Source organism: Haemaphysalis longicornis, unplaced genomic scaffold, assembly GCF_048455015.1.
Source record: "Haemaphysalis longicornis isolate Haplotype H1 unplaced genomic scaffold, Haemaphysalis longicornis Haplotype H1 scaffold_1, whole genome shotgun sequence".
Lineage (NCBI taxonomy): Eukaryota > Metazoa > Arthropoda > Arachnida > Ixodida > Ixodidae > Haemaphysalis > Haemaphysalis longicornis.
In genome coordinates, this window is record NW_027526203.1 from 215214502 (window position 1) to 215238941 (window position 24440).

At 46.6% G+C, this 24440-nt stretch overlaps 1 protein-coding gene across 1 annotated transcript in view; it reads right to left on the reverse strand.

The window, feature by feature from the left end:
• Nucleotides 1-24440, reverse strand: part of Megf8 (multiple EGF like domains 8) — a 286005-nt gene that overhangs the window by 62361 nt on the left and 199204 nt on the right. Inside the window, exons 25-29 of the mRNA XM_077673228.1 lie at nt 23181-23325; nt 20547-20799; nt 19283-19427; nt 15110-15317; nt 3394-3608 (exon numbers count right to left, since the gene is read on the reverse strand). Coding sequence (XP_077529354.1) covers nt 3394-3608; nt 15110-15317; nt 19283-19427; nt 20547-20799; nt 23181-23325 — 966 coding nt within the window. The remainder of the gene's footprint in view (nt 1-3393; nt 3609-15109; nt 15318-19282; nt 19428-20546; nt 20800-23180; nt 23326-24440) is intronic.

Genomic DNA, 24440 nt, shown 5'->3' on the forward strand with positions numbered 1-24440 from the left:
GGCTTTTAGCTGCCAATTCGGGAGCATCGAATAATTCGAAAATATCGAATACCTGCATTCGAATCGAAGCGAATAACGAATAGAGAGCTATTCGATCGAATATTCCACAATACCGAATATTCGCCCATCCCTAAATTTAACCAGTTATTGAGGTTTCAAAACCTTGCCGATCACTCAGAAACAACTGCTATGTAGTTACCTCTCCACTTAAACCGAAATTTGTACTAAATCTGGCCGCGAAAATTGTGTGAATTAAAGGCAATGGAATTCGGATAGCCGACAGTAGTTTGTGTCGTCGTAAAACCGATGCTTTTTCCGCAACGCTGCATTAAGGGGATGGCTGGTCTTAGACAAAACTTTTTTATTTTTCAAGCTATTGAGATGAAAGCTTCCAAACAGATGTATTTCAGCATTCTGATTTCAAATATCAATTTAGATTTTGGATATCTCAAGTAGTTCTAATTTCGTACAGATTTCATTGTTAAAAGCCTATCCCCAATTAAAAAAAAAATCTGCTTTAATGATGCTTCTAAACTGCACTTCATTGCATTGCTTAGCAACCAGGGAGTGCAATAAAAGTATTTCCATGCTTCTAGCCTTTCTACAACCAATTGTATGAGGGTTCAAACAACAAAGCTTGAACCCTCGTACAACGAAGTTTGTTCGAACAACTAAGTTTGAACCCTCATACAATTGGTTGTAGGAAGGCTAGAAGCATGGAAATACTTTTATTGCACTCCCTGGTTGCTAAGCAATGCAATGAAGTGCAGTTTAGAAGCATCATTAAAGCAGATTTTTTTTTAAATTGGGGATAGGCTTTTAACAATGAAATCTGTATGAAATTAGAACTACTCGAGATATCCAAAATCTAAATTGATATTGAAATCAGAATGCTGAAATACATCTGTTTGGAAGTTTTCATCTCAATAGCTTGAAAAATAAAAAAGTTTGTCTAAGACCAGCCTCCCCCCTTAAATATGATAGCAGACTACCGTATAATGCGGAATATAGGTCGAGGCGGAATATAGGTCGACCCCCTTACTTTGTAGCCGAAAAATGCAAAAAAAAAATAATTAGGTACCAACCATTGTTTTATTGAGACTATCACTTGTTTCGTCTCAGATTACTCATTTAAAACTGTCTGAAGTATCGTCGGACGACGGCTTCTGGCTCGCTGTCGCCCACACAGCAGGTCGTCCTCGGTGCAGTCCAGGGAATTGCTTATGCAGCACTTCTTAAACACTCGCTAGACGATGTCATCGTGAAGCGAGCGCAAAGCATGGAACACTCGTGTGCAGACCGGAGCGACGGCCAGTCTGTGCAGGCGGTCAGCAAGCGTCTTGGGGTATCCATTCGTAGAGACATCGCACGAAGCTAGCGGACAAAATTTGCCCCTTTGTACAGCAGCACAGGTGCACAGAGCAGCGCCCATGAAACGAGGCCTTCCGAGCGTTGCATACTGAGAGCTGCCCCTTCAGCTAACGCAGCTAGCAACACTTCTTTTGGTGATACCGAACTGGCGCAAGGCAGACACGTCATTGGCCTTGGAAAACCCCCAACTTTTCTTTTAAATGCTGCTGTAAACTGGCACCAAGTGCTTAAACTCATTTTGAGCAAGAAGAAAATCGCACGCACACATTCGCCGACAGCGAGAGACGCAACAAAAAGATGGCGTCGCGTCAGATTGATGGTGGTGGCGATGGTGCCTTTGGGGTTTGGATGGGCTCGATATGCTGCCCGGTCGCCAGATGACAACTGCCAGTGACTGCAATATAGGTCGAGGGGTGACTTTTCGGCAAATTTTTCTGTAAAAAATCTCGACCTATATTCCGCATTATACGGTAGGTTTCCACTTTTTCTTTTTTTCATTTGGGTCACTACTAAACGCCGCTGTTAGTCAATTGAACCAGCGTCCATATGCCCCGTGAACTTCACCCCGGCAAGGTGCTGGTTCGAAGTTACACCTCTTTTCATCCGTTCAGTGGTAGGCTTAGGCGCGGCGTTGAGGGGTGCGGCGGGCCGACAGCGGAAGGGTGCTATAAAGCTTTCGAAAGACTTTTTTCATGCACAAAGGCTCTGCAGTATGGACGCGTGATGCAACCACGACACTCGAGATAAAGCCATGATTGAGGGTTGAGCGGAGTACACACGGACCGCTTCACTTTGTGGAGCAGCGCTTACGTGCTCCCGCTAGAGCGGAAAGCTGACATTAAATATCTTCTGGTCAAATTTGATTAAGCACTTACTTTTATGCCCGCTGAGCCCTAAAGAAACCGATTTCTCCGCATCGCAGCTGTCTAATGAACACGTTTTGACCACGTTCGGAGAGCAATTTATTGCCACCACCACTCGATGTTCAAGCCGTAGTGAAGAAGTCCGTAAGCAATGCTTGGCGTTTCTTGACCAGGGTGGGCTTTACGTGACGCTCGTATGTTGATAGCGCTAACAAGGCTTGCTCTTCAATATTCGCGTGCGCCTGCGTGTCTCCGCAGAACGTCGATGGCATCCATCACTTTAATGGCCTTCGGTTTCACCGACACTTCCTCAGGCTCTTGTTCGGAACACTTTTCTTTCCCTTGGAGTGCTCATGCTGCTTATAAGACTCATCTAATGATGGACTAACAAAATATTAATGTGGTTATCAGCGAGCACAACCTAGAGCAGCAGCACCGTAAGCAAGGACGCGTAGAAAAAAACACTAGAAGTACGCTTCGGCCTTTGGCAGCCTAAGCATAGAGGGCGCTGGCATAGGCAACGATGGAGACGTCAAAATGGTGGCAGCACTATTAAACCATCCATGCCCGCTAGCGGTTTTTGAGCAGCTTGTTTCATCGCTTTTAATTGTTGTCAACCGCATAATTCACCGCTTTTCTTTCATTTTAGCCTTTTAAGAGTTAATGCGAGTACTGAATGTTTTCAATATAGGCTCTGAGAGGCAAAAGAAAACGTGCCTCGACCGGAATTTAGTTCTTCCTTTCCGCCATGACTTCGTTAAATCGAAAGCGCCGCACGAAATTACTTCGTAAAATCGAGATAAAAATACAGGGATTTAGCAAAATTTTGATTAAAAACTTGAAAAAATTCGTTATATCGTGAACTTTCGTTAAATTGAGGTTCGTTATATCAAGGTTCAACTGTATCTGTGCGTCAATCAGGGGTTGTACAAATGCTGCTGGTAACAAGCACCCCCACCATGCTGCCAAAGCCGGTGAAAGTGGGAGGGCCCTCGAGGTAGAACGATGCAGTCACTTTTCCCGCAAAGCAACAGGATAGCCTTCGCATTACAACTCTTGGCTGCTCAATTTTCCCATGTCACCATACCCCACCCATTGTGTAGCGTAAAAACGCTGCCCAGAGGAGCCCAGGGAGAGGCAAGACAGGTGGCGGGCTTGCCTCAGCCAGGGCCGAGCTCCAGCGGCACTCGTGCCAGCCGCCCTCCCCTCCCGCACTGGCCAGGCACTCGGCGCAGGAGGTGTGCTGGCTGCAGCGCTTGGGGCACGGCCGCGGGGGGTTGGACTCCACGGGGAAGCTGGAGGCGTCCTTCAGCGTGCGTCCCACGCAGGTCCAGTCGAAGATGGGACGCACGTTCAGCGTGTGGCCCAGCTCACCTGCACCACAGGGGGAGAAGGGGGGCCAGGCCCTGTATGGTGCGCAAGTGCCTCTGTCGGGAAGGCCGCCGAGCAGTGGCTAGAGCAAATGGTCAGGAAGCGGTGCACTGGACACCGATGTCGCGAGACTGGCAGCAGGACAGCATAACTGCAGATGTTGTGTGGCACTTCAAGAGGACCCCCCTTCCCATAGAGCGCAGGTTCCTTCCACAGGCCCGTCCAACTTCTGCCTAAAACAATATGCCCATGCCGTCATATGCCTGCACAACGTTAGGACATTCAGTTACAAATGCCCTTTCAGGACATTCAGTTGCAAATACCCTTTCAAGACAATCAGAGAGCAGTACGGCTCAGCACTTCCCATTAAACTGGCGCAACAAGCTCTTGATATCTCTTGTAATTTTGGCAGGAAGTGTTTACATTTTATCCCCTTCTGGTTAACTGCACCCGATGTTTGTGGAGACCAAGAGAAAACGGACAAGGCACAGCGTACTAGTCAGGGCAGCATGATTGCACATGCTGTCCTGACACTCATTGTGTCGTCTGTGCCCTTTGAAGTTCATTTTGTTTACATTATGCACCGTCCACCTGACAACCTGACAACATCAACATGCAAAGTTGTTCCCTTTTCTATTCAGCTTAGTTTTCATCTCTAGCTATCATACTCTTGTATTTTTTTTTAACTTGCAGCTGTAAATTTTATTTCACACAAAAACTTTGCAACGCACAACAAGTAATCAGTGCCACCAGCTTCATGAGGTGTCTGACACATTTTGATAGCGACTGGGGCAAAGGAAGGGTGGTATTGGAACCTGACAGGCCAAAAATTAACAGACAATGGGTGGAAGTTATGTTGCCAGTATTCAAAAACAAAATTTCAGGGCCTCCCTGACCTCACTGTTCATCATCCCATGGCCAACACATTAAGCAGACAGTGGCACACCTGTGAAAATGCAGAAGGAATGGGTGAATCTGGTTAGATCAGATAGCCAGTTGAATAATCCTCTATTTTATACTTATAATTAAAGTACCCAATCATGTGAAAAAAATCTGGGATTTCTGAAACAACTGCGTTCTATACTTCTGCAGCTCTTAGTTGCAGATCGAACCAAGAGAGTCTCATCCCACCTGATATCACTATTGTGAAAATGGCACAAGGTATCAGGAAACGAAAACTGTGGCAATGGCTGTACCAGTTCCTGCCACAGTTCTGGGTTCTCCGCTTCATGTTTGGTGCGCATTAATTCATCATCACACTTACATTTTGGAATCAGTTAATTAACTCTTTCGTTACCGCGGCACAACTGAGCGATCTTTATGGGTCTAAGAAAACATTTTTTCTTGCTAAAAAAATTGGTTAGGCACTAATTACAGGAACAAGAAATGCAGATGATTTAACACCTCTTCCAGTAACACCAGTTTTTTATATGTTTTCATACATCATAGTTGCGAAAAAAATATCACAATCAAAATTTCTGTCAAGTTGTCAAGAAAATGAAAAAAAAGTTGAGTAAAACAACTACCGATAATAGAAAAAATTTTGAATATACATTTTGTAGGGAAACATTTGTAGGAAACCCGTCCTAGAAAAAATGTTCAAAAAAAGTGTTAGCACGCGTGGTGCCCATGCCATGCGGTGAAGCCCAACCTCCATTTCATAATGTGCCATTTCAGGTGGTTCCCTGGAAGAAATCTGGCGGTTTGGCATTATCAGAGGCACCAATTCGTCCCCACGTGACGTAAAAACATCTTGTCAATGAGTGTCTTTGCATTTACGGCCAGCACAGTATTCAGGACAAGCACGCGATGCGGAAAAAACATGCATGGAGTTAAAAATGAAACTCCGTGGTTGATGCATGTCGATGTTCACTGTCAGTTATCTCTCAAAACATAAAGCAGTTTATTATCATATTCTGACTATCTGACTAGCTATTGTACCCTTGCTTGCAGGAATGAGAAGCGATGCACAAGAATTTTGCCCTGCAAACTTTGGCCGAGTAGCTGTTGCGCGGTAAAAGAGTTCAGCACTACAAGCCTCCTGCATTGCAGCGCCACCTAACATTTTTGAAATGAAACAATAGCAAACCTGTTGGAGACTCCGTCCGAATAGCAGTTCAACTAAGGTGCAACACTAGACCGGAGATACCCTCGTATGGAAACAAAACTGGAAGGCGAACAGCTGGTGGTGTGTAAGGCCGGTTTGAAGTGCTCTCCTCATCAGAACTAATATCTGGTGACTGGGTGTTATCTTTTGACTTGCATCGGAAGTTCTTATCATAGAAATTGGGTTAGGGTGGGGTGAAATCAGGAGCGGCATGCTTTTTTCAAGGATCAGTAGCGGGCGCTCAAGGCACCAGGGCAGGTAGGCTTGAAGTAGGGTAACTGCCTTGTAGCGCCAAATATGAATTCCACGATACAGAAACGAAACCGAAACTGTTGCGAACTGTTTGTGAATAGCCGTGTGGTAAGTAGAAATGCAACACAACTTAGAACAACATGCGCAAAGGCAATGAAACTGCTTATAATCATAAAGTAACTTTACAAACAGGCACTGCTTGACATTTTCAGCCAATTTCTGGGATTATTACTGTCAAAGTTCAAACCTGACGATTGAAAATCACCTCCTGATTCCCCATTCGTACCCTGATAACAAGAACCAAACGCTGTAGTAGAGTAATTACGAGTGGCACGCATTCTTCTTTGGTAGCAGTGACACGCGATGACCAAGCCCCTTTTCCACACCCAGGCAATGCAAATGCATGTCAAAAATCACGTTTTTGTTGCAAAAATGAAAACAAAACTGATTTTGAAAGGGCATTTTCTGAGCTAATAGTTTTACTTGGTCCAGAAACGACTGGAACGCTATAAAAAGGGGCTCGCAAGGTATCATTCAAACTGAATGATTTTGAATAGGTGCGGTAACGAAAGAGTTAAATTCAGCCAGACGTTGTGCTTTAGGGTAACAACCACCATGCAGCATGTGTCGCCAGGCAGCTACGCTCAGTCACGCAACGAACTTCCTTGGCCTGAGGCATGGCGCCTGTTAGTATCTGCAAGTTAACCGAGACCACACAATAGTCAAAGCGCCTGAAGGCTGCTCAAAAAAAGGTGGCAGCAAATATAAAGCACACTTTCCATAATGTTCCACGCAAATATGCTTTGTTGCTCTTTGGCCCTGCCATGTGGTGATGTGAAACCAGTCATCACATTTTTGCATGAGCACAACTTAAAGGGGCCATTAAGGCAAAATACAACTTTGCTCAGTTTGAAAGAACTAGACTTTGGTAGCTCAGTCAGCTCCATCCCAGCTATGAAAGACACTTTTTTAACCCGCAAAAGCAAAGCAAAGCAAAGCAAAGCAAAGCAAAGCAAAGTAAAGCAAAGCAAAACAAAAAAAACAATGATTTTAAATTTTGCCCTACAGTGATGGGCGGGAGTGATGTATTATGGGCCAGCACCAAAAACATTTTTATCAGTGTTAACTGCACATTTGCATTCAAGTGCTGTGATCAAGCAGAACTAGAGGCCATGCTAAAATCACCCAGTCATGTTTCTTGGCAGTGGGTTTGGTCGGTGGCCGAAAATCACGCAAACAACATTCTGTGACGTCACAGAGAAATCGCCGAAAAGTGGCTGGGAAGCCGCCAATGCTTCATCTGTTTTCCTTGACATTTCGATTTTTTTAAATTTGTGATCAAATTGGCATTGTTGTTTAGGGACAAACAGCCTTTTTAATGAACCGAGCTGGTATGTTGTCTTCGTGGGCCCTTTAAGCATTACTTGGCTCATTTGGTGATATCCACATAACCAACAAGTGAAGCTTGAATCTGTATAATTTCTATCGGCTGCAAATATGGGTACCCACCAGGATGACATTCCCATTGGTTGCGAATGCAGGTATGAATTGGCGTGATGTCCCCAGTGGCTGATGTCCTTAAAGGGACAGACAACCGATTTTTGTCGCGTATATGTTCTCTAGCTCATATGAAAGCCAGCGTTTTATATAGCCCGGTAACCACAAGCAATTTCTAAACAAATCGGCGGAAATAATTTTAATTTGGCAGCAAACTTCCTGAAATCAGAAGGGTGGCGGTTCGTAGTGTCGAAACTTGGCACTACAATATGTGTCCCTGTCACGTGACCTGCAAACCTAGCAGCTACTGTAACTTCTGAAACGTTTATTTAGTATTGAAAACCTTTCAACACAAGTATTTGTACAAGGTTAAATTGTATATGTATTTCTAAACATTATTTTGAATATTCTAAAGACATGCCCCGGCCGCCGCCGCTGGGTTGCTCTCAGTGTGGCTAACTGAGCCACCATGCCCAGAATCAATGGCAGCGTTCAGTAAACAGACCTAGTGAAGGAGCTTTGACGATTCTGCCTGAGGCAGAGGCGTTTGTTCTGCCAAAATATTTGATTTCAGTTCCCAAATACGCCAATGGCAGCTTAAAAAAAAAAAAAAAAAAAAAAAAAACGCGCCCAGGGAATCGAACGAACTTCCCAACTCCACAACGTGCAGCCAGATTCTACCTATCATCTAACCCAGGGGTTCTCAAGCATGTTGGTCCCAGGGAACCCTGCTAAGTTCCGTTAAGTGCCAAGGAACTCCGCCCCCCGCTCCAGCCATATTTTTCATTCCGTTCATGCTACATTAACGTGCAATAAATTCAAAAGCAAGCAAGGGTATCGTTTTTTTTTCCCCGTCGACTTTACGCGAATGCGTATGCTAGCGGCACCTATCTCCAAACAAGAGAAATGCGCATGGGGGTAATATAAGGCCGAGATTCAAGTGCAATAGTCTAACCACGTGGCCCGTTTTCGGAGTCTGGCTGGCTACAAGCTGCTGGCGAGATTTATTGCGCAGCTCGCGCATTTCTGTTATGCGCCGAGATGTGCTTACTGACACTTGGGCGTGAGTAATGGAGGTTCCTTAGATCGATCGCACCTCAAGTTCACCATACAAGACTTTGCGACTGCGGAACCAGGGAAAATTTATCAGTGGCTCGCGGAACCCTGAGGAGGGGCCTGCGGAACCCCTAGGTTCTGCGGAACCCACTTTGAGAAACCATGGTCTAACCCAACAGATGGCGCATTCGTGCACAATAGACTGTTGCATTAAAGGGGTCCTGAAATACCTTCCGCCGATCCATGAATGTACATGTAACCAAATAAGACAATGTATTAGCAATCTCCTCCCGCAAGAATTTTGTTAAAGTGATGAGTATTAGCTGAGAAATCGCAAATCAAAAACCGCGCATTATCGTCGCGCCGCGTTTCCTCCTCCTTTCGCTGTTGACGGCGCGAGAGCCTTCCCTCCCATGATGCTGCACGCTTCAGCGGTGACGTACTTCCGCTATCACGCTCCGCATACTGCCGTCTGCTACGGGCAAGCTTTGTTGACACCATGAATCCCGCACTCCGCTCAAGGCTGGAAAAGCGAACGAAAAATCTGGCCGCATTTGTGCGGCGGCCTGGCCTTGCCCTTTCGCGGTGTGCGTTGCTGCAGGGCAGCACGTGACTTTTAATCGGCGGCGAACTCGCAGCCGCTCGGGGTGGATCGTGCGCTCGGTCCCTCATGCACCGCGCACTGTTTATCCAAAAAGCGCCGTATCAGATGTGGCCCCGCTGGTGCCGGGTCTTATTTTGCGGTGGTGGTAATTCCTGCCGGCGGCATGTGAAAAAGACATTTTAAACCGATACAGAACCCGTGCACAAAATGCTTCAATCATGTGACCAGTTAAGCTTGGGGCGACGCGTGGTGGAGAGCGGCAATGTTTGCAAAACATGCTCCGGCGCGGCTCTGAGCTTTCTAGTGCTGGAGCAAGCGCCATTTCTTTGACAATCTCAAACATCGGTTGCCTTGGCAACAAGGCACAAACCTCCCCAGAAGTCAGTTACGGTTGCGTGATCCCGGTTCAGCTCGGGGCCCCACCTCGCGACATGTGGGTACTGCAGGCGTACCACTCACTCCCATTGGGAAGTGTGAGATGCGTTTGGTATTACAGGAGGCGATGGTGTGTGTGTCGTGTTGTGGACGCCTTTGTTTCGCGATGAAATGCGACGTTGTGCTTCTGCGGGTGGATAGTGCTTCCCATGGCCCTGGATTATCTTTCTCGAGCGACGTACGACTCAACCTCGCATGGGGTATGTGCAGTGTGCGTGGCTAAAAGCCATCTCGGCTTGCGCGCCAGAGTTAAGTGACTTGCTGTTCGTCCCCGCAAACCGCGCGCGAGGCGAGTGCCGAATTTACGCCAGCAGGAGGAGGCAACCTATCGTCTGTCAATCGCGGCTCAGACTTGCAACGCATGTTGTGACGTTGTGTTCGTTCGAAACGCATCTCTGAATTGTTTTGAAGTGGAATAAAATGTATCCGTCAAACCCGGGCATTCGGCTCAGGGCGTTCTCTGCGATTGCACGAAAGAAGTGCCACGGGGCTTCAATGCTTTTTTTACGGAACGTACTCAGGAAAGAGAATATCCATGTCGTGTTATGGCCGTGTTGCATTCAATACGAACGGTTAAGCGTTTGTTTAAACTTGTTTCGTTTCTCGTAAAATGTCCAAGCACTCCGACACTCCACTGGCAGATCAGCCGGCGAGCCGACGCTGAGCAGACGACTCATCTCTTTGCCGGAAGTGCGTGAAAAAGCCGCCCAATAGCAGGATGTCTAGCTTATGACGAACATCTGGGAATCGATGATGTAGACATGTGAAGATGGCGGCGCCCAAAAACACGAAGGAAAGGGTGAGAAAAAAGCGACAAACTTTGCAACAAAAGTGTGAGCTTTCCGCTGCGCGTAAAAGAGTAATACTTGGTCCAGATGACCTTGACGACCTAATCTAACGATTACGCTACTTCATTTAGTGTGCTCAAAACGCCTTTCAGGGCCCCTTTAAAAAACACATAACGGAACAGGAAAGCCTGCGATTCAAACCTTTTTGCTGGGGACAATTTTTAAATATCGTTTTTCATTTCACATACAGACAAAAGTATGTTGCCGAGCTACTCTATGTCATGGTTGCCAGCATCATTTTTGAGAGGGACACATACAGCTCACAGATCTAAAAATTTCGATTTAAAAAGTTCTAGGGCCTTATCAGCAAAACCGTTTCTCGTCAAGGTGCTTTCATTTGGTATTGAGAATATATACTCGACAAAAATCGGTTGTCTGTCCCTTTAATATGGTATGCACTGACTTCCTAATGAACTTCTCTGTGGAATTCGGGTGCGGTTGGTGCAAACTTCCTCGAGCTTTTTGTGGATCAGTACAAGCAAGGCTTCACAGCACCTTGTTGCACTGAAGACTCGTTTCATTTCCACCCTTAAAAGGGGTCGTGAAGAAATTAAAAATAAAAAATAAATAAAACTGTTGTGTGGGTACTTATACCTGTGGAACCTTGATAAACAAACAATGCATACCCGTTTCATTGCACAATATCAGCAAATAGGAAAAAAAAAAATGCAGTTACGCTTTCACCGAAGCTTTTCTCCTCAACTCGTGCAGTGACGTCTTGGTAAGCAGCCAATCACAGTTCCCGTCATCTGCACAACATGTCGGAATAGAGCGGGCTCGCAAAGGATCAAATAAAGCTACAACATCGGCGCCATGATGAAACTCACCCTGCAACTGAACGGGAGATGTCTGATCTTGATAGGACTGATCCACATGGTCGAACTTTCGTCAACAACGTGGGCGAGTGACACAGGCAGAAGTAACCCCGTTTAAAGAAAACTGGGTATTTGTAAACTGTTTATGCTGTTTCGCACGAGTCTAAACTGTCGTTCTGCTAGCCGGTATAGGTGGTATTCGGTATAGGTGGTGGTAAAAGTTTAGCTGTCAATTTCTTCGCTTGGCAACACTGGATACGGCCACAGACATAGCCGATGCACCACAGACATTGCGCTACTTCGGCCATTGCGCCCGCACACAGAAGAAAAAAAAACACTGGCAAGCGTCGTCTGCTCTGTTTCAACCCAATTCTCAATGGTGGCGTCAACAGAGACGTTATTAATCGCACTCACACTGGACTCAAGGCAATTCTTTGCGCTCCGTGAGGTATGAGGTAGAGTTTGCAGTATATTATCTCTATGAGAGTCTGTAACGTGCAACACAGTCATGTGCTTAGCACGGACAACTACCGCCATCCCACGGAGCCCGACGTAACGAGTGACGGCGCACTTACACGGTTGCCTGCATGCGCGCCTCGCCAGTGAATACAAGCAATTCTTGCCAGTGAATACAAGCAATGTTAGTTGCGCGAACGTGAAATTTGACCTGACGAGATAGATGACTGAAAGCTTAAAATGAGAATTTACTACATAAACGCATTTGTCAAAGGAACTTCGAGTAGTCGGAACTTAAAACTAACCAGTCATTTACTCATCAAGCGCAAAAATAACTAGCGAGAAGCAGTGATACAGCTCCGAGTCGCCGAGTCCTACCAACACGCAGTTCGATTGCTTTCCTGTTTACTGCAATAAACAATGCTGCTGATTGGATATGCTCCCCTTTGGCTTACTGCAGAAGCATTCAACAGTAAGTTGGCGGTTAAAGCTCTGGATTGATTACAATTTATGAAACAATTTTATCCTGCAGTGTTCTGCTGCGCGCGCTTCTCCCATCGATAGTGTAGTAGGTAAAGGGTCTGACTCCAATGCAGGCTGGCCGTAACGTTGGGCTGGCCTGGAGGCCGCAAGTTTGAATTGCACACAGGCACTTTCTTTTTCGCTTGAGCAGTTTTGTGCCATTTCATGCAAAAAAGGTAAGATTCCAAAGAGAATTCAGCAAAACAACGCGAACTTCAGCAGGGAAACTGGCTACAAACCGTACATACAGCCAGTAGACCTGAGTTCTGCTACAATGGTTGCCAGACAACTGAAGCGGTTGCAACACCGGTCACGTGGATAGAAAACTGTTTATGGCAACGAACAAAGGATGCATTATTTTTAAAATATCGGGTTTGCAATTGTACAGAACAATATACACAAGGAGCGTTTAAGGGGGGACGTGGCTTTCAAAATCAACTTTTTTATTTCATTGTGGATTTTGATGAAAATTGGCACAGCAACTGGAAATGCTTCTGTGATAACACTATAAAAATTTCAAAGTAATATTTTGAAAACTTTTTTATGTATGAAATTTTCTTTTTGTTCCGCTTGTACCGAGCTTGAGCGGCTTATAAAACATGATAGAAAACTTGTTCGAAGTGCTTTGCATTCCCAAATGAATGGACGAGGTCGTGACAGTTTTAGAATTTTTTTTTTACAACACAATGTTTTCTAGTTTTCATTTTTTTAGAGGTTAATGTGCAACAGGCGTGTCAACTGTGAATGATTATTTGAATAAAAAATCACAAAAAAAAACAAATCTGGAAAACCAAAAGTGTCACGACCTGAACAGTTCATCAAGGAATGTAATGCAAGAAACGGAATCAAAATAGACCCAGCGGTCATGAAGAAATCCCTGGTACAAGCGACACAGGTGGCAAAAAAAACTGTTTTGAGAAAACGGCTTCCGAAGTTGCAACATGGGTTTCACATATCAGAAGTCATCACGGTTGTAGCCTTTCATGTCCTTTTGAACATGGGGCTTCTGGAAGGCCTTGCCTTGAAATTGGAGTGCCTTTTACAGCCTTTCTCTTTCCAGAAAACATCATTTTCAGCTCCTCCGTGAAGAGTACATACCCCCCTTTGCAAACCAAACGGAGGGGAGATGGGTTTCAATGGGCTTTCAATGCAAAATAGGTTAGTTGGTTGGCTGTATCGCACTGGACAACCTCCTTTTGCAGTGTTGTCACCATGGCAACAAGTTAGGCATTTTTTTAACTTAAATTTGAACATTTTTGGCTTTTTTTATGTTTTATCTTGCCTGGCACAGCAACTTAGTACTCATGTGCAGGTGTTCATTGCCAAAAGTTTGCATACCATAAAGATGAAAATGAGCTACTTTGAAGCTTGGTAGAGTATTCTGCATAACTCCCAACTTCAATGCAAGAGCATATTTTTTTACTACTTTTGACATTCAAGGCATCCAATATTTCTCGCAGCACAGCCAGTATGCCCTGAGCAATGGTATCAATAATTCCCCTAAAAAAATCATGCTGCCACAGTAACGTACATTTTTAACGCAGAGAGCATATTTTTATTCCTATATTACTAACTCAAACCTGTTTGCATGAAAATTACATTACAAGTGCATGGGAAACGTTGCGCAAGAAAGGCGATATGGCTCGCGCGCATCGCAGCGCACGCTTACCGCGACATATCGAACTTTGATTATACCTGATATGGCTGGTCAGGTCGCTTTTAAGATTAAATCTAACGTCGCAGGCATTAATTACAACTACTGGCGTTCAATCGTAACCGGTTGCCCAGTCATGTGATGCTCCAATGCGCGTCGGCTATGCCGTGCGCGCCGCAGCGTTTGACGCGTCGACCGTTTCTTTCTCAAGGCTAGCGAGCCCACAGTCAAAACACAGCAATAACTAAGCGTGTAAACATCGCAAATCCGACTAAAAGTTCACTTCACGAACCGCTACGCAAGCGCGCACACCGCGTCACCCTCCGGGGTCTGGCGACGGTACAGTCACGCGCACCACGAAGCGTTCGATGACCTCCGCCTTTCGAGCCACACAACTTCCCGTAATCCGGCTCGTTATCTCTGGCATTCCCATCGCGATAACGTCCGTGTTGAATACCACAGATTGAACAGAAACTCGGCCGAGCGCAGCGGCGAAAATGAACTCAATCCGCTCGCTACGCAGCTCAGGCGGCCGCCATCTTGCGTTGCGCCCGCAACATCCAATCAAGGAGGGTCGTTGTTCTGCGCCCCGACCGGGGACCAATAGCGCTTCAGCATCTATTTCTAGCTTCGTTTGTGCGTCGTTTCTTTTCTGCCGTTTGTGCGTTTGTGAATGAACGAAGATAAAAGAGACGAGCAGAACCGGAAAGACGATCGCTCGGCCGATCTAACCATATCAAAATGGCCGCGCCCGGTGGCACCGTTGCGGAGATAGAGCGCTCCGAAAATTGCCGTTTTTTCGCCCTTTTGCGCTGATAGTTTGTCACCGCGCCTGACAAAAGTATTTTTTTATGCCACTTTGCGACGCTTTTCAGCGTAAAAACTTTGCAGACGCACAGAATAGGAAACATAGAAGCCGAATATGTGGGTTTCAAAAATACGATGTTTTGGCCATTTTTCCGAAGTTGAAAGCCGCGTCCCCCCTTAACTCTCGAATGTTCTTAATGTGACGTCGCTACTAGTTGTGCTGCCCACTGACAATGCACGCATGGTCACTTGTGATGCGCCTCCAAACGAGAACTTCAAAGGCGTCTCCTAAATTCCAGAAGCAATCAATTGTGAAAATGTTTGGGATTTATGTTCTTAAAAGGCCATTCAAGCAGTCAAAATTAAGCAAAGACAAATACACTATCTCTTCAAGGATTCCTGTCCGGTGCAAGAGCAAATGCGAAGGTAGAAAGCTGGTGGGTGCACTCACTGGAGCGGACTACCTGTCGGGTCCACATGCAGGACCCCAGGTCCCGGCACTTCTCGCACTCTGAGGCAAGGCAGGAGCGCAGTGGGCACTGGGCTGGGTCGGAGACGAGTGGGTGCCGGGGGCCATCGCAGTCGGTGGGCTGCTCGCACGACGACTCGCCAGTGCTGATGCAGCGACCCTTGCGGCACCCCGTGCACCACTGGCACGTCTGCAAGGGGACGCAAGTTCGGCTAGCGTTCACTCACTGCATGGGCCACTAGTATCGTTTACATGATAACGTGTCCTTATTAACACGCATGATGAACCACTGAACAGACTGGGCCAAGATTAGATAAAATGTCCGTAACTTAAACCTCGCACCAAATATCAGTTCTGAAAGGGGTTCTGAAGCATGTTTTGAATACTGCAAAAGAAACAGCAGAATAGTTTGGCCATGTGGACAATGGCTTTTGGCAAGTATAACTCTGTGTACAGTGGGAAGCTCACAGTTTTGCCCAAAGTTTGTAACCCGATTTTGCTGTTGAGTCACTGGCACAATTCTGTGCATATATCCATCACCAACACGTTTAAGCCGGACGGGCCTCAACTACAATATCTCTGAGAGGCCGCTGCTGCGCAGAAATGTCAGCACAGCTTTAATGCCTTGTGAAAACGCTTCGCGTCTGGCCAAGGTTCCAGCAGCACTTCCTCCGACACCACACGACAGTCCAAACGGGCCAATGTTCTCGAGGATGCGCATAGCGTGGACAGTGGCAGAAAACATGCGAAATAGTCTCTGGTACATGGCATGTCTCACAGTCGGGGTCACTCGTAAAGCCAATGAGGTGCTTGTAGCGACGGGTAAAGGCTACGCCAAGCCGTAGTCGGTGAAAAAGCGTGGCGTAGTTTCGCTGAATACCAGGAGGTAACCGAAACTTGCAGTCGGGGTCCAGGCGGTGTAGTCTTCTACGACGATCGTCAGGGTGAGACCAGTGACTCGCCGAGGCGTGGCGGAGAATGGTAGACAGAAGGGCGGTCGTGTCCGTCCTTGCGAAAGGCAGATGTACAACATCTGCATTTGCAGAAACCTTCTTTGCCTCCTGGTCAGCCCAGTCGTTACCAGCTAGCCCGCAATGGCCTGATACCCACTGTATGGTGAGGACATGTCCTTGTTGCAGTGCCAACGAGCATAATTCGAGTACTTCCACAGCAAGGGCATAATAAGGTCCTTGCCTCATAACTCCGTTGAGGACCTGGAGTGCTGGCTTGGAATCACAAAACAGGGTCCAAGCTTGAGGTGATTCATGGGAGACGGGAGACTAAACAAATCGCTTCCCGTATGGCAACCAACTCAGTGGCAGTAGAAGTTGTCTTGTGGTCTAGTGTGAATCCTTGGGTAATGCATAGGCTTGGAATTACCACAGCCGCGGTAGACCGGGATGCAGTCACAGAGCCATCGGTATATACATGTACAGTTCCGGCGTACTTGTCTGTCAAGAACGCTAGAGTCAACTGTTTGAGGGCTATTGATGGCAAAGAGGACTTCTTCCCAATTCCCGGGATGGAAAGGTGGATTGATGGTTTTGATAGTACCCACAGAGGATTCTGGGAAACCACCATTGGGGCGAAACCTGATGGGATCCTGTGTTGGTATTGCAAAATGGCTGCCGCAAAACTGCTTCTCGCACACGTAGTAGGAAGAGCCGATAATGGATGGTGTTCATGCCTTGTGAAACAGCTAAGGTAGACTCGAAGGGGTTCCCCAAAAGAAGTGCATCCTATGGAAAAACACGTGCCTCGGCAATTGTGCCCACAGTAGAGGTACATCGTGGTAGTCCCAAGCATATTCTGAGGGCTTGTGCTTGCAAACCCTCCAATGTGCGCCGGGAAGAAGTTCGCAGGTTTGAAATGGCTGGCAGGCTGTAACGAAGATGCCCCAAAAACAGGCTCCGGTACAACTGGAGAAGAGCACTCTCAGATGGACCCCATCTCATCCCCGCCACGAAGCGAAGAACATGTACAAGACTTGCAAGTTTAGTCTTCAACAAGGCGATGTGTTTCGTCCACGACAGACTGCGGTCTACAGTCACTCCCAAAAATCTGTGGTGCGTGACGTAAGGTATCAGTGTCATCTCAATAATGACAGGATACCGGAGCATTGACTTTCTGGTGAATGCAAGAATGGCGCATTTTTCTGGCGCTAAAATCAGACCTTGACGGCACAAGTACCGAGACGTCGTTGTTGCGGCTCGCTGTAAACTACAGGGAGTGTAAGGCACGTTTCCCCCCACCTCACCACTCCCTTACTCGACAAGAACAATGCATCTATAGGCAAATTCAAGCCAGGTCCTTTCCACACCCTCTACTTCAAAACAAAATTTACCCTGCGTGATACAAAGAATAAGAATGCCCTTTCCCCCTACCCCCGAACAGCACTGAGACTTTGCTCGCCAGGTCTCTCTCTCTCTCTCTCTCTCTCTCTCTCTCTCTCTCTCTCTCTCTCTCTCTCTCTCTCTCTCTCTCTCTCTCTCTCTCTCTCTCTCTCTCTCTCTCTCTCTCTCTCTCTCTCTCTCTCTCTATGACTCACTCACTCACTCACTCACTCACTCACTCAGCACCATCAGAGCTGTCTGAGCATGCCATAGCTTAGAATCACTGTGAGACCTTATTTTTTGTGCACCCTTACTTTTTTAGAAGTTCGCGATTTTATAACTTTGTGAAATTCCCAACCAGTGAAACCCGAGGTGAACTACCGTATTTCCCGATTCTAACGCGCACTTTTTTTCTGAAAAATAGGCCGAAAAATCGCATACGCGTTAGAATCGGATACAAAACCGAAACTGCCGAAACAGCGGAAATTTCGTCCCACCCATCGCCATCGCCATCTCAAGATGGTGCCAAAGCTTTTAGCAACGATTTTTCAGGTGCCTAGGCTTTTCTATCGGCGTTCACACAAATCGTCAAATCGTTTCACTTGCGCGCTTGATAACAGCAATGGCAGCAGCAGCTCCCACGCGTTCAAAACGAGCGGTCGGCTGAAGCGTGCACCTCTGGAGAAGCTCTCGGGATGGGCGTGCGAGGCGTGGGCCACGATTCCATTGACCATTGTTGAACGTTCGTTCAGAAGTGTGGCATCGCGAACGCGCTTGAAGGCACCGAGGCCGAGATGTTGTGGTCAGTGGAAAGCAACGAGGAGCGAGATGAGTGAGATTACTTCGGGAAATAAATTGCCCGTTTCTCTCGCATTCGTTTGTCTGGGTCACAAAGTCGCGTGCGTGTTACAATCAAAGGTGCAAGTTTTTTCGTTTTTTTTTGCCAGGAAAATCGGGAGTGCGTTAGAATCGGGTAAATACAGTACGTGGCCCAAGTTCAAAGTTGCAAAGTCTAGTAGCTGCAAACATTAGTAAGGAAGGTCCCTGACTTGCAAACAATTGTGGCCACAAAATGATAGGGCTGTACAGTAATTCATATTTCCAGTTTTTTGCTTTTGCGAGCTAGCCTTTCTTATTTTTGCAGTGCAATTAGGACTAGGTAAAACCGTGAGCCGGTCGACCCATTAAAATGTCAGTGGTCTAAAAGCCTGCATTCTGTGAACCACTTAAAACTAGTGATGGTGAGTTGACTGTATGATGCTGTGTGATAAGTTCATTCATTGCTTATAGTTGGAAGGTTGATTGGCAGATACAGATGTCACAAGACCACTTACTGACGGCATGCACTGCACTTAGACATGAAATACTTCGTTTCCCCCACCCCCAATCGCATGAAATTTGGGATTACTCCCACCCCTAAAACATGTTGTACAAGTGCAACAAGTTCTGTGGGCATACTGCACAAGATGGGCCGCTCCTATTCTTTCACAAGTCTGCAGTGTGAGTGTGGTGAGCAATAACTACACCGGGAAGCTCCTTCGAGTATTGCTTCCTGCCCGATAACTCTGCCTGGCATTCGTTGGTCAAAATCGTAGCACACTACACTGCGTGCTGTCTTTTTGCCTCATTAAGACATCAAAGAATAAAACAACGCACACAGTTTTGCCATATTCATAAACACGCAGGTGTCCCTTGATATCCAATGAAGCATGCCGATTCCAAAACCTTGGTGAGGACACTCTTTCAATTAATTAGACATCATCTTGTTGGCAACAGAGACCACATGAAAGAGGAATTGAAAAAGAACGAGGTTTGAACTCACATGCTGCACGCTGGGATGTGCAGGCCACGAAGCCACACAATCCTCACAGGTGTTGTACTGGTAGCAGGTGCGATTTCCCAGCCAGTCGGCATCACAGACTTTTCCCTGGGCTACTTCCAGAGTCCCTGCTCGATGGTGGATGCAGCTGCACAGCAGAAGGCCACTGTACCCCCCCAACTGCGTTCCCTTGTGCAACGGCAGCACAGCACGAAGTTTCACGGCTAGTCTATACTATGTTAGCTAGATGTGAGCGGCCCATGCGTAGCTTTTGAACCCTTTTTTTCTACTCTTATAAAATTTCTTTGTTTTAGAACAATGGTTCTTAATCATAGATTAGTGACAACTAACTGTGGGAGACACAAGGAATTGAGAATAGAGCAAGCAACGTGAGCATTTTTTTTGACAAACTAACAGAGCAATTTTCTCGTGCACTGAGACCACTTGTATGCTTAGCTTACGCACATTTTACATGCACTCGGCCTTTCCAGCCTGCTTTAGCCTCATGCCAAAACGTTGCTGTAAAGGTGTGCATGTGCAGAAGAGCCAAAACAACAAGTGGGCACTGCAACAAAGCCAACTTTTTAAGCACGGCCAAACAGAAGCTTGAACCGAACTCGGAAAGACAATAGTGATTTTGGTTAAAAAGCTCCAAATCAAACAGTACCAATGCAGGCTTTGTGGCATAACATGCACTCCAGTCAAGCATTGTAAAAACAGTGAAAGTGCAATAAATATTTAAAATAAATAATTCTAACACGGTCATACTTATTAGCTTTTAATCTGCCTTAAAAGTGTCATAGTTACCTTCATGAAGAAACTTCACAGGAAAATAAACATATCTGAGGGGATGCTCATTTGCAGGGTGTCACAGGTTAGTTTTTCTCTCTTTCTTTTTCTTTATTTTGCATGATGGCCACCCGCAAGAGTAGATGTCTTGACATTTGTATGATTTTTTGGTATTAGTCACCTGCTTTTAGTTCCTTATAGTTTTTTTTTCTTTCAGAACTCCGTTGATTACTACCACTTAAGCTTATAGATAAATTCTGCCTAACTGCATCGCATGATGCGGGGTACTAGAGCCACGGTTCTAAATGTTCGCATCCCGCGATACCTCGGATTATACCATATTTTCGTGGAGTCCAGACAGAGCTGTACAATAGGGTCTCAACTGCAGCGCTAAAGCAGCCTGTCCTCTGGGAGGAGCAACTGCAGCCACAAACAGGACCTCGGAGGAACCCCCCAGGGCGCGGTGGTGGTCACCCACCTGGGCGGCACGGTGCGGGCGCTGGAGTAGCAGTGGGTGACGTTGCCGTGGGCGTCCTGGACGGAGCAGTAGGAGCAGCCGACGGAGCGCAGGCAGCCCAGCCGGCTGTGCGAGAAGAGGCTGCACAGGTCTCGGGGCAGGGAGACCCGCTGCAGCCGCACTGAGCTGCCCCCCAGCAGGTAGAGCTGGCCCCGCAGTAGGGTGGCCGAGGCCCCCACCAGGGACCGCGGCTGCTCGCCCACCAGCTGCACGTCTGCATGCCACAGGAATGAGGGGCACTCGGGGGAAGAAGGCCCCGTGGTGGCGGCTGCACAGCTACTACTCACCCCGGCTCGGCACGTCACTGGCAGCGCTTCTCGACAAACAGCAGCCTCATCTCGTAAGGTAGTAGGTAGCAGTGTGTTGCAGTGAGAGCTATATATGTAGTATATTTTACAACTTTGTTTTACTTTTGCACTTGCGTGTTTCGCCACCAACAATAAGTATATTAAAAAAAAAATAAAAAGCTGGTTCGAAACAAATGCTGTTATTTGCCTGTTCACGATTTGTTAGCACAATCCCTTTCCCTACTTTCTTTTCGCACTTAACGCTTGCACAGCTTCTTTGGAGGAATCTGCACAGCAAAGCCCCACAAAGATGCTCCTGAAAGGCGCAGTTTGATAGCAAACTGGTCAGGCACTTCAGCACGCTATCTAGAATGCCCCTACAAGTCAACAACAGCTCCATGTAGCCCTGCACCAATTAGGAAACACCTTTCAGCAGAACAAGGCGACCTGTTTTTCAACAATGCTTTATAACACCATGCTTTTCTAACAGCACACAGGTGAGAACCCAGTGCACCACACATTCCCAAAGTAAACACAGGTAATGAAATCAATAAGCTTTTTTTCTTGTAAGAACGATCGGTTAGAGACATCAACAGGAGTTGGCAACTTGCTTGCTACTAATGACAGAGTAAAACAAGAAGCAACTCCATTTTTTTAGATGCTGTGTAAAAAAGTTTGTCTCTACAGCTCAGCTTGCAAAGTACAGTGTAGACCGCTTATAACGTATGTCGCGGGAGCCGCAAAAATCCGCACTATAAGCGGTACCGCACTATAACCAAAACACGCGCGAATTCAACCACATCGCCACCTATCTCTCAAGTCAACCTATATTTATCATCACTCAAACGCACAGCACTTAAAAACGAAGGCACGGTCTATATTTCGTATTATTTTTAACATCAGCCGCTGCTGCAGGGCAAAAGCGCAGTCTCACAAACGGCGAGCGCGGCTTTAACTTCCGTTGTATTTGTTTTGAAAGACCATGACTGCGTTTTTAGCGTCGATGAACAGATGCCGCAAAACGTGATAAGAACGCCAGCGGGATTATTATTATTTTTTTTTTTAACCCCACCTTGTGTTCACGATGCCGAAGGCGGCTGCTTATCAGCGCAACGTACTCTTCGGCTTCGCGCGGCTCGAATGTTCGGAAAGGGAAAGAGCGGTGGCTTATCTGCAACAACGTTCTAAAGCGTGAACCGCGTGGTAGATTTGGTATCGCGAAAACGTGCAGTGCACGCCAGCGCGGATACAACTGGCGTGGTGTGGGCGGCGCGGTAAGAGGCGGCAACATGGCGTCGGCACTGGCCGTGAAGCGGTGCAGGCAGTCCCAGTAAGTCCCAGCGACCGCTTCTAACCGCTCGCTGAAATGCCGCACGGGGCGTGCTCATGCAAGAAAAGAGCTAATAATGTGGGCGAAAAGTGGAATATAAACTGCCATCCACGCTGCTTGTGAAAGCGCCCATCAAAAAATACCGCGGTGGTAAGCCTAAACATCTCTGGCGCGGCTAGCCGGCTCGGAGCGCTTCGAATCTCCCGCCATTAGGTACGCGTCTCCCCATTGGTGCAAGTCGTCAGGCTCCTCCCACTGCCACGCGAAGAAGCCACCGCGAGCGCGGAATCGTCGATACGAGCATGAAAAAAACAAAACAAAACAAAAACTCACGCGCAACACCGATGTGCACGATTCGTGCGCGAAAACGGGCCATGCGGTTCACGATTAATAAAATCAACTTGCCGCGCGCGGATGGGCAGTGTATTGCTATCTTCCGAGGTGCATCAAGCAAGGTCAGTTGGGGTTATCAGGTACGCACGAACTAAAGGGTGCCTTTTTTTTTTTTTCTTTGGGTGTCTACGTTAAAAGAGGGCAAGGGGTGCAAGCTGCGTCAGGTGGCCGATTTCATCCTTTCTTTTTTCTTTTGCTACCCTAAAACGATGCCTCAGCTGCGCCGGTCGATCAGCAGACCCCCCGAAAAACCGCACTATAAACGGTATTGTGCTTCGGCCAACCGCATCTTAAGCGGTATGCTTATGCATTGAGTTCTATGGGAGGCAAACCGGTGGTCGCAAAAACCCGCGTTATATCCGGTCCCGCACTATAAGCGGTTACGTTATAAATGGTCTACACTGTACACACGTTATGACTACGTAGTACAAAAGGTTAAAAAAAATGCAAACCCACACACATGATTCCCCACAAACTGTTTGTGTAAATATTTCCAAACACTATGTAGCTTGGCTGCACCTGTATATGCATGCATATAAAGATACAGCAACCCCCCCAAAATGAGGAAATACAAAAACTGCTTACAAGGGCCATCAAGCGGGATCCAGTGATTGCAGCTGAAGTCATAGGCAAAGGGCTCCAAGATAGCTTCTCCGGAGCCATTGCGGCCACCCAAGATAAATAATGAGTTTTCAGTCGAGGCTGAAGCATGGAAGTATCGGGGAGATATCTGGTCAGGGACAAAGAAAAACAAATTTTTAGACAAAGAGTAAAACGTGAAGGCTGTGACAAAGCAAGAAACTTTTGTGTGGAGAGTACCAGAAATTACTGTGACACTCAAACTGCATCTGCAGACTTGCATCACAACAGCCTGAAAGTGCACCTTACAAAACTTGTTGGCAAGCTAGTTAGTTCACGACATAAGGACAAAACGTTCAGCTACGAGGACGAAGTGAAACACAAACTATGTGAAAATATGCCCTTTGTGCCTCACTGCATCTTCATCTGCTGAGCGCCATACCTGTTGTCCTGATAGTGCAAACCATGCTAAGTGAACTTTTACCTATTATGGTGCCATGCACTCAAAATGCGGGCTAAATGTCGCAAAAAAAAAAGCAACCCGAACTGAATATTCATTTTTTTAGCATCAGTACATGCAGTCAAACTCGTATATCGAACTCGTAAAAAAACACCTATTAGTTTGATATAACGGATCATTCGATATGAGCAAGCAAAAAAATTGGACGTCATAAAACCACATACCATTTATAAAAACATTTTACTTATGAAACTGCCTTACTTTCGCACAAAATGGTCCTGTACCTTCTCCTGCTTGAACAACTTCGCTGCCTGCGACAGTACAAACTTCTCCACATTGTCCCAAGAGTCAGAGCAGCTGACGCCGCAACCTATCACATTTGCGATGAGGCACTGGACTAGTAGTGCAAGTGCACCAATCACCTTGAATGTTGTGGGCAAAGTATCATTATTGCTGCCAGCAACGTATTCTTCCAAACTCTCCTGCGGTCGCGACGCCTTCAGCTTTCGAGATTCTCATGCGCCGCGGGGACGTTCGACTTCTCGCCGTGTTCGACTCGATTTATGATTGCCAGCTTCATGGTGAAAGTAAAATTCTTCTGCTTTGCGCATCTACAGCCTTTAAATAATCCTTTATTCAGTGACACTAGCGCTTGTCACCACAGCTACACATTGGAAGAGCGCCCACAAAGCTTGAACGACGCAAACCAAACACAACGAACTAGAAAAAGAAAGATACTACTGTAAAGTTCCGAAAGAATGCCCACCCAAAGTACAGAGATATCAAGCGAGAAATATGGGATGGGC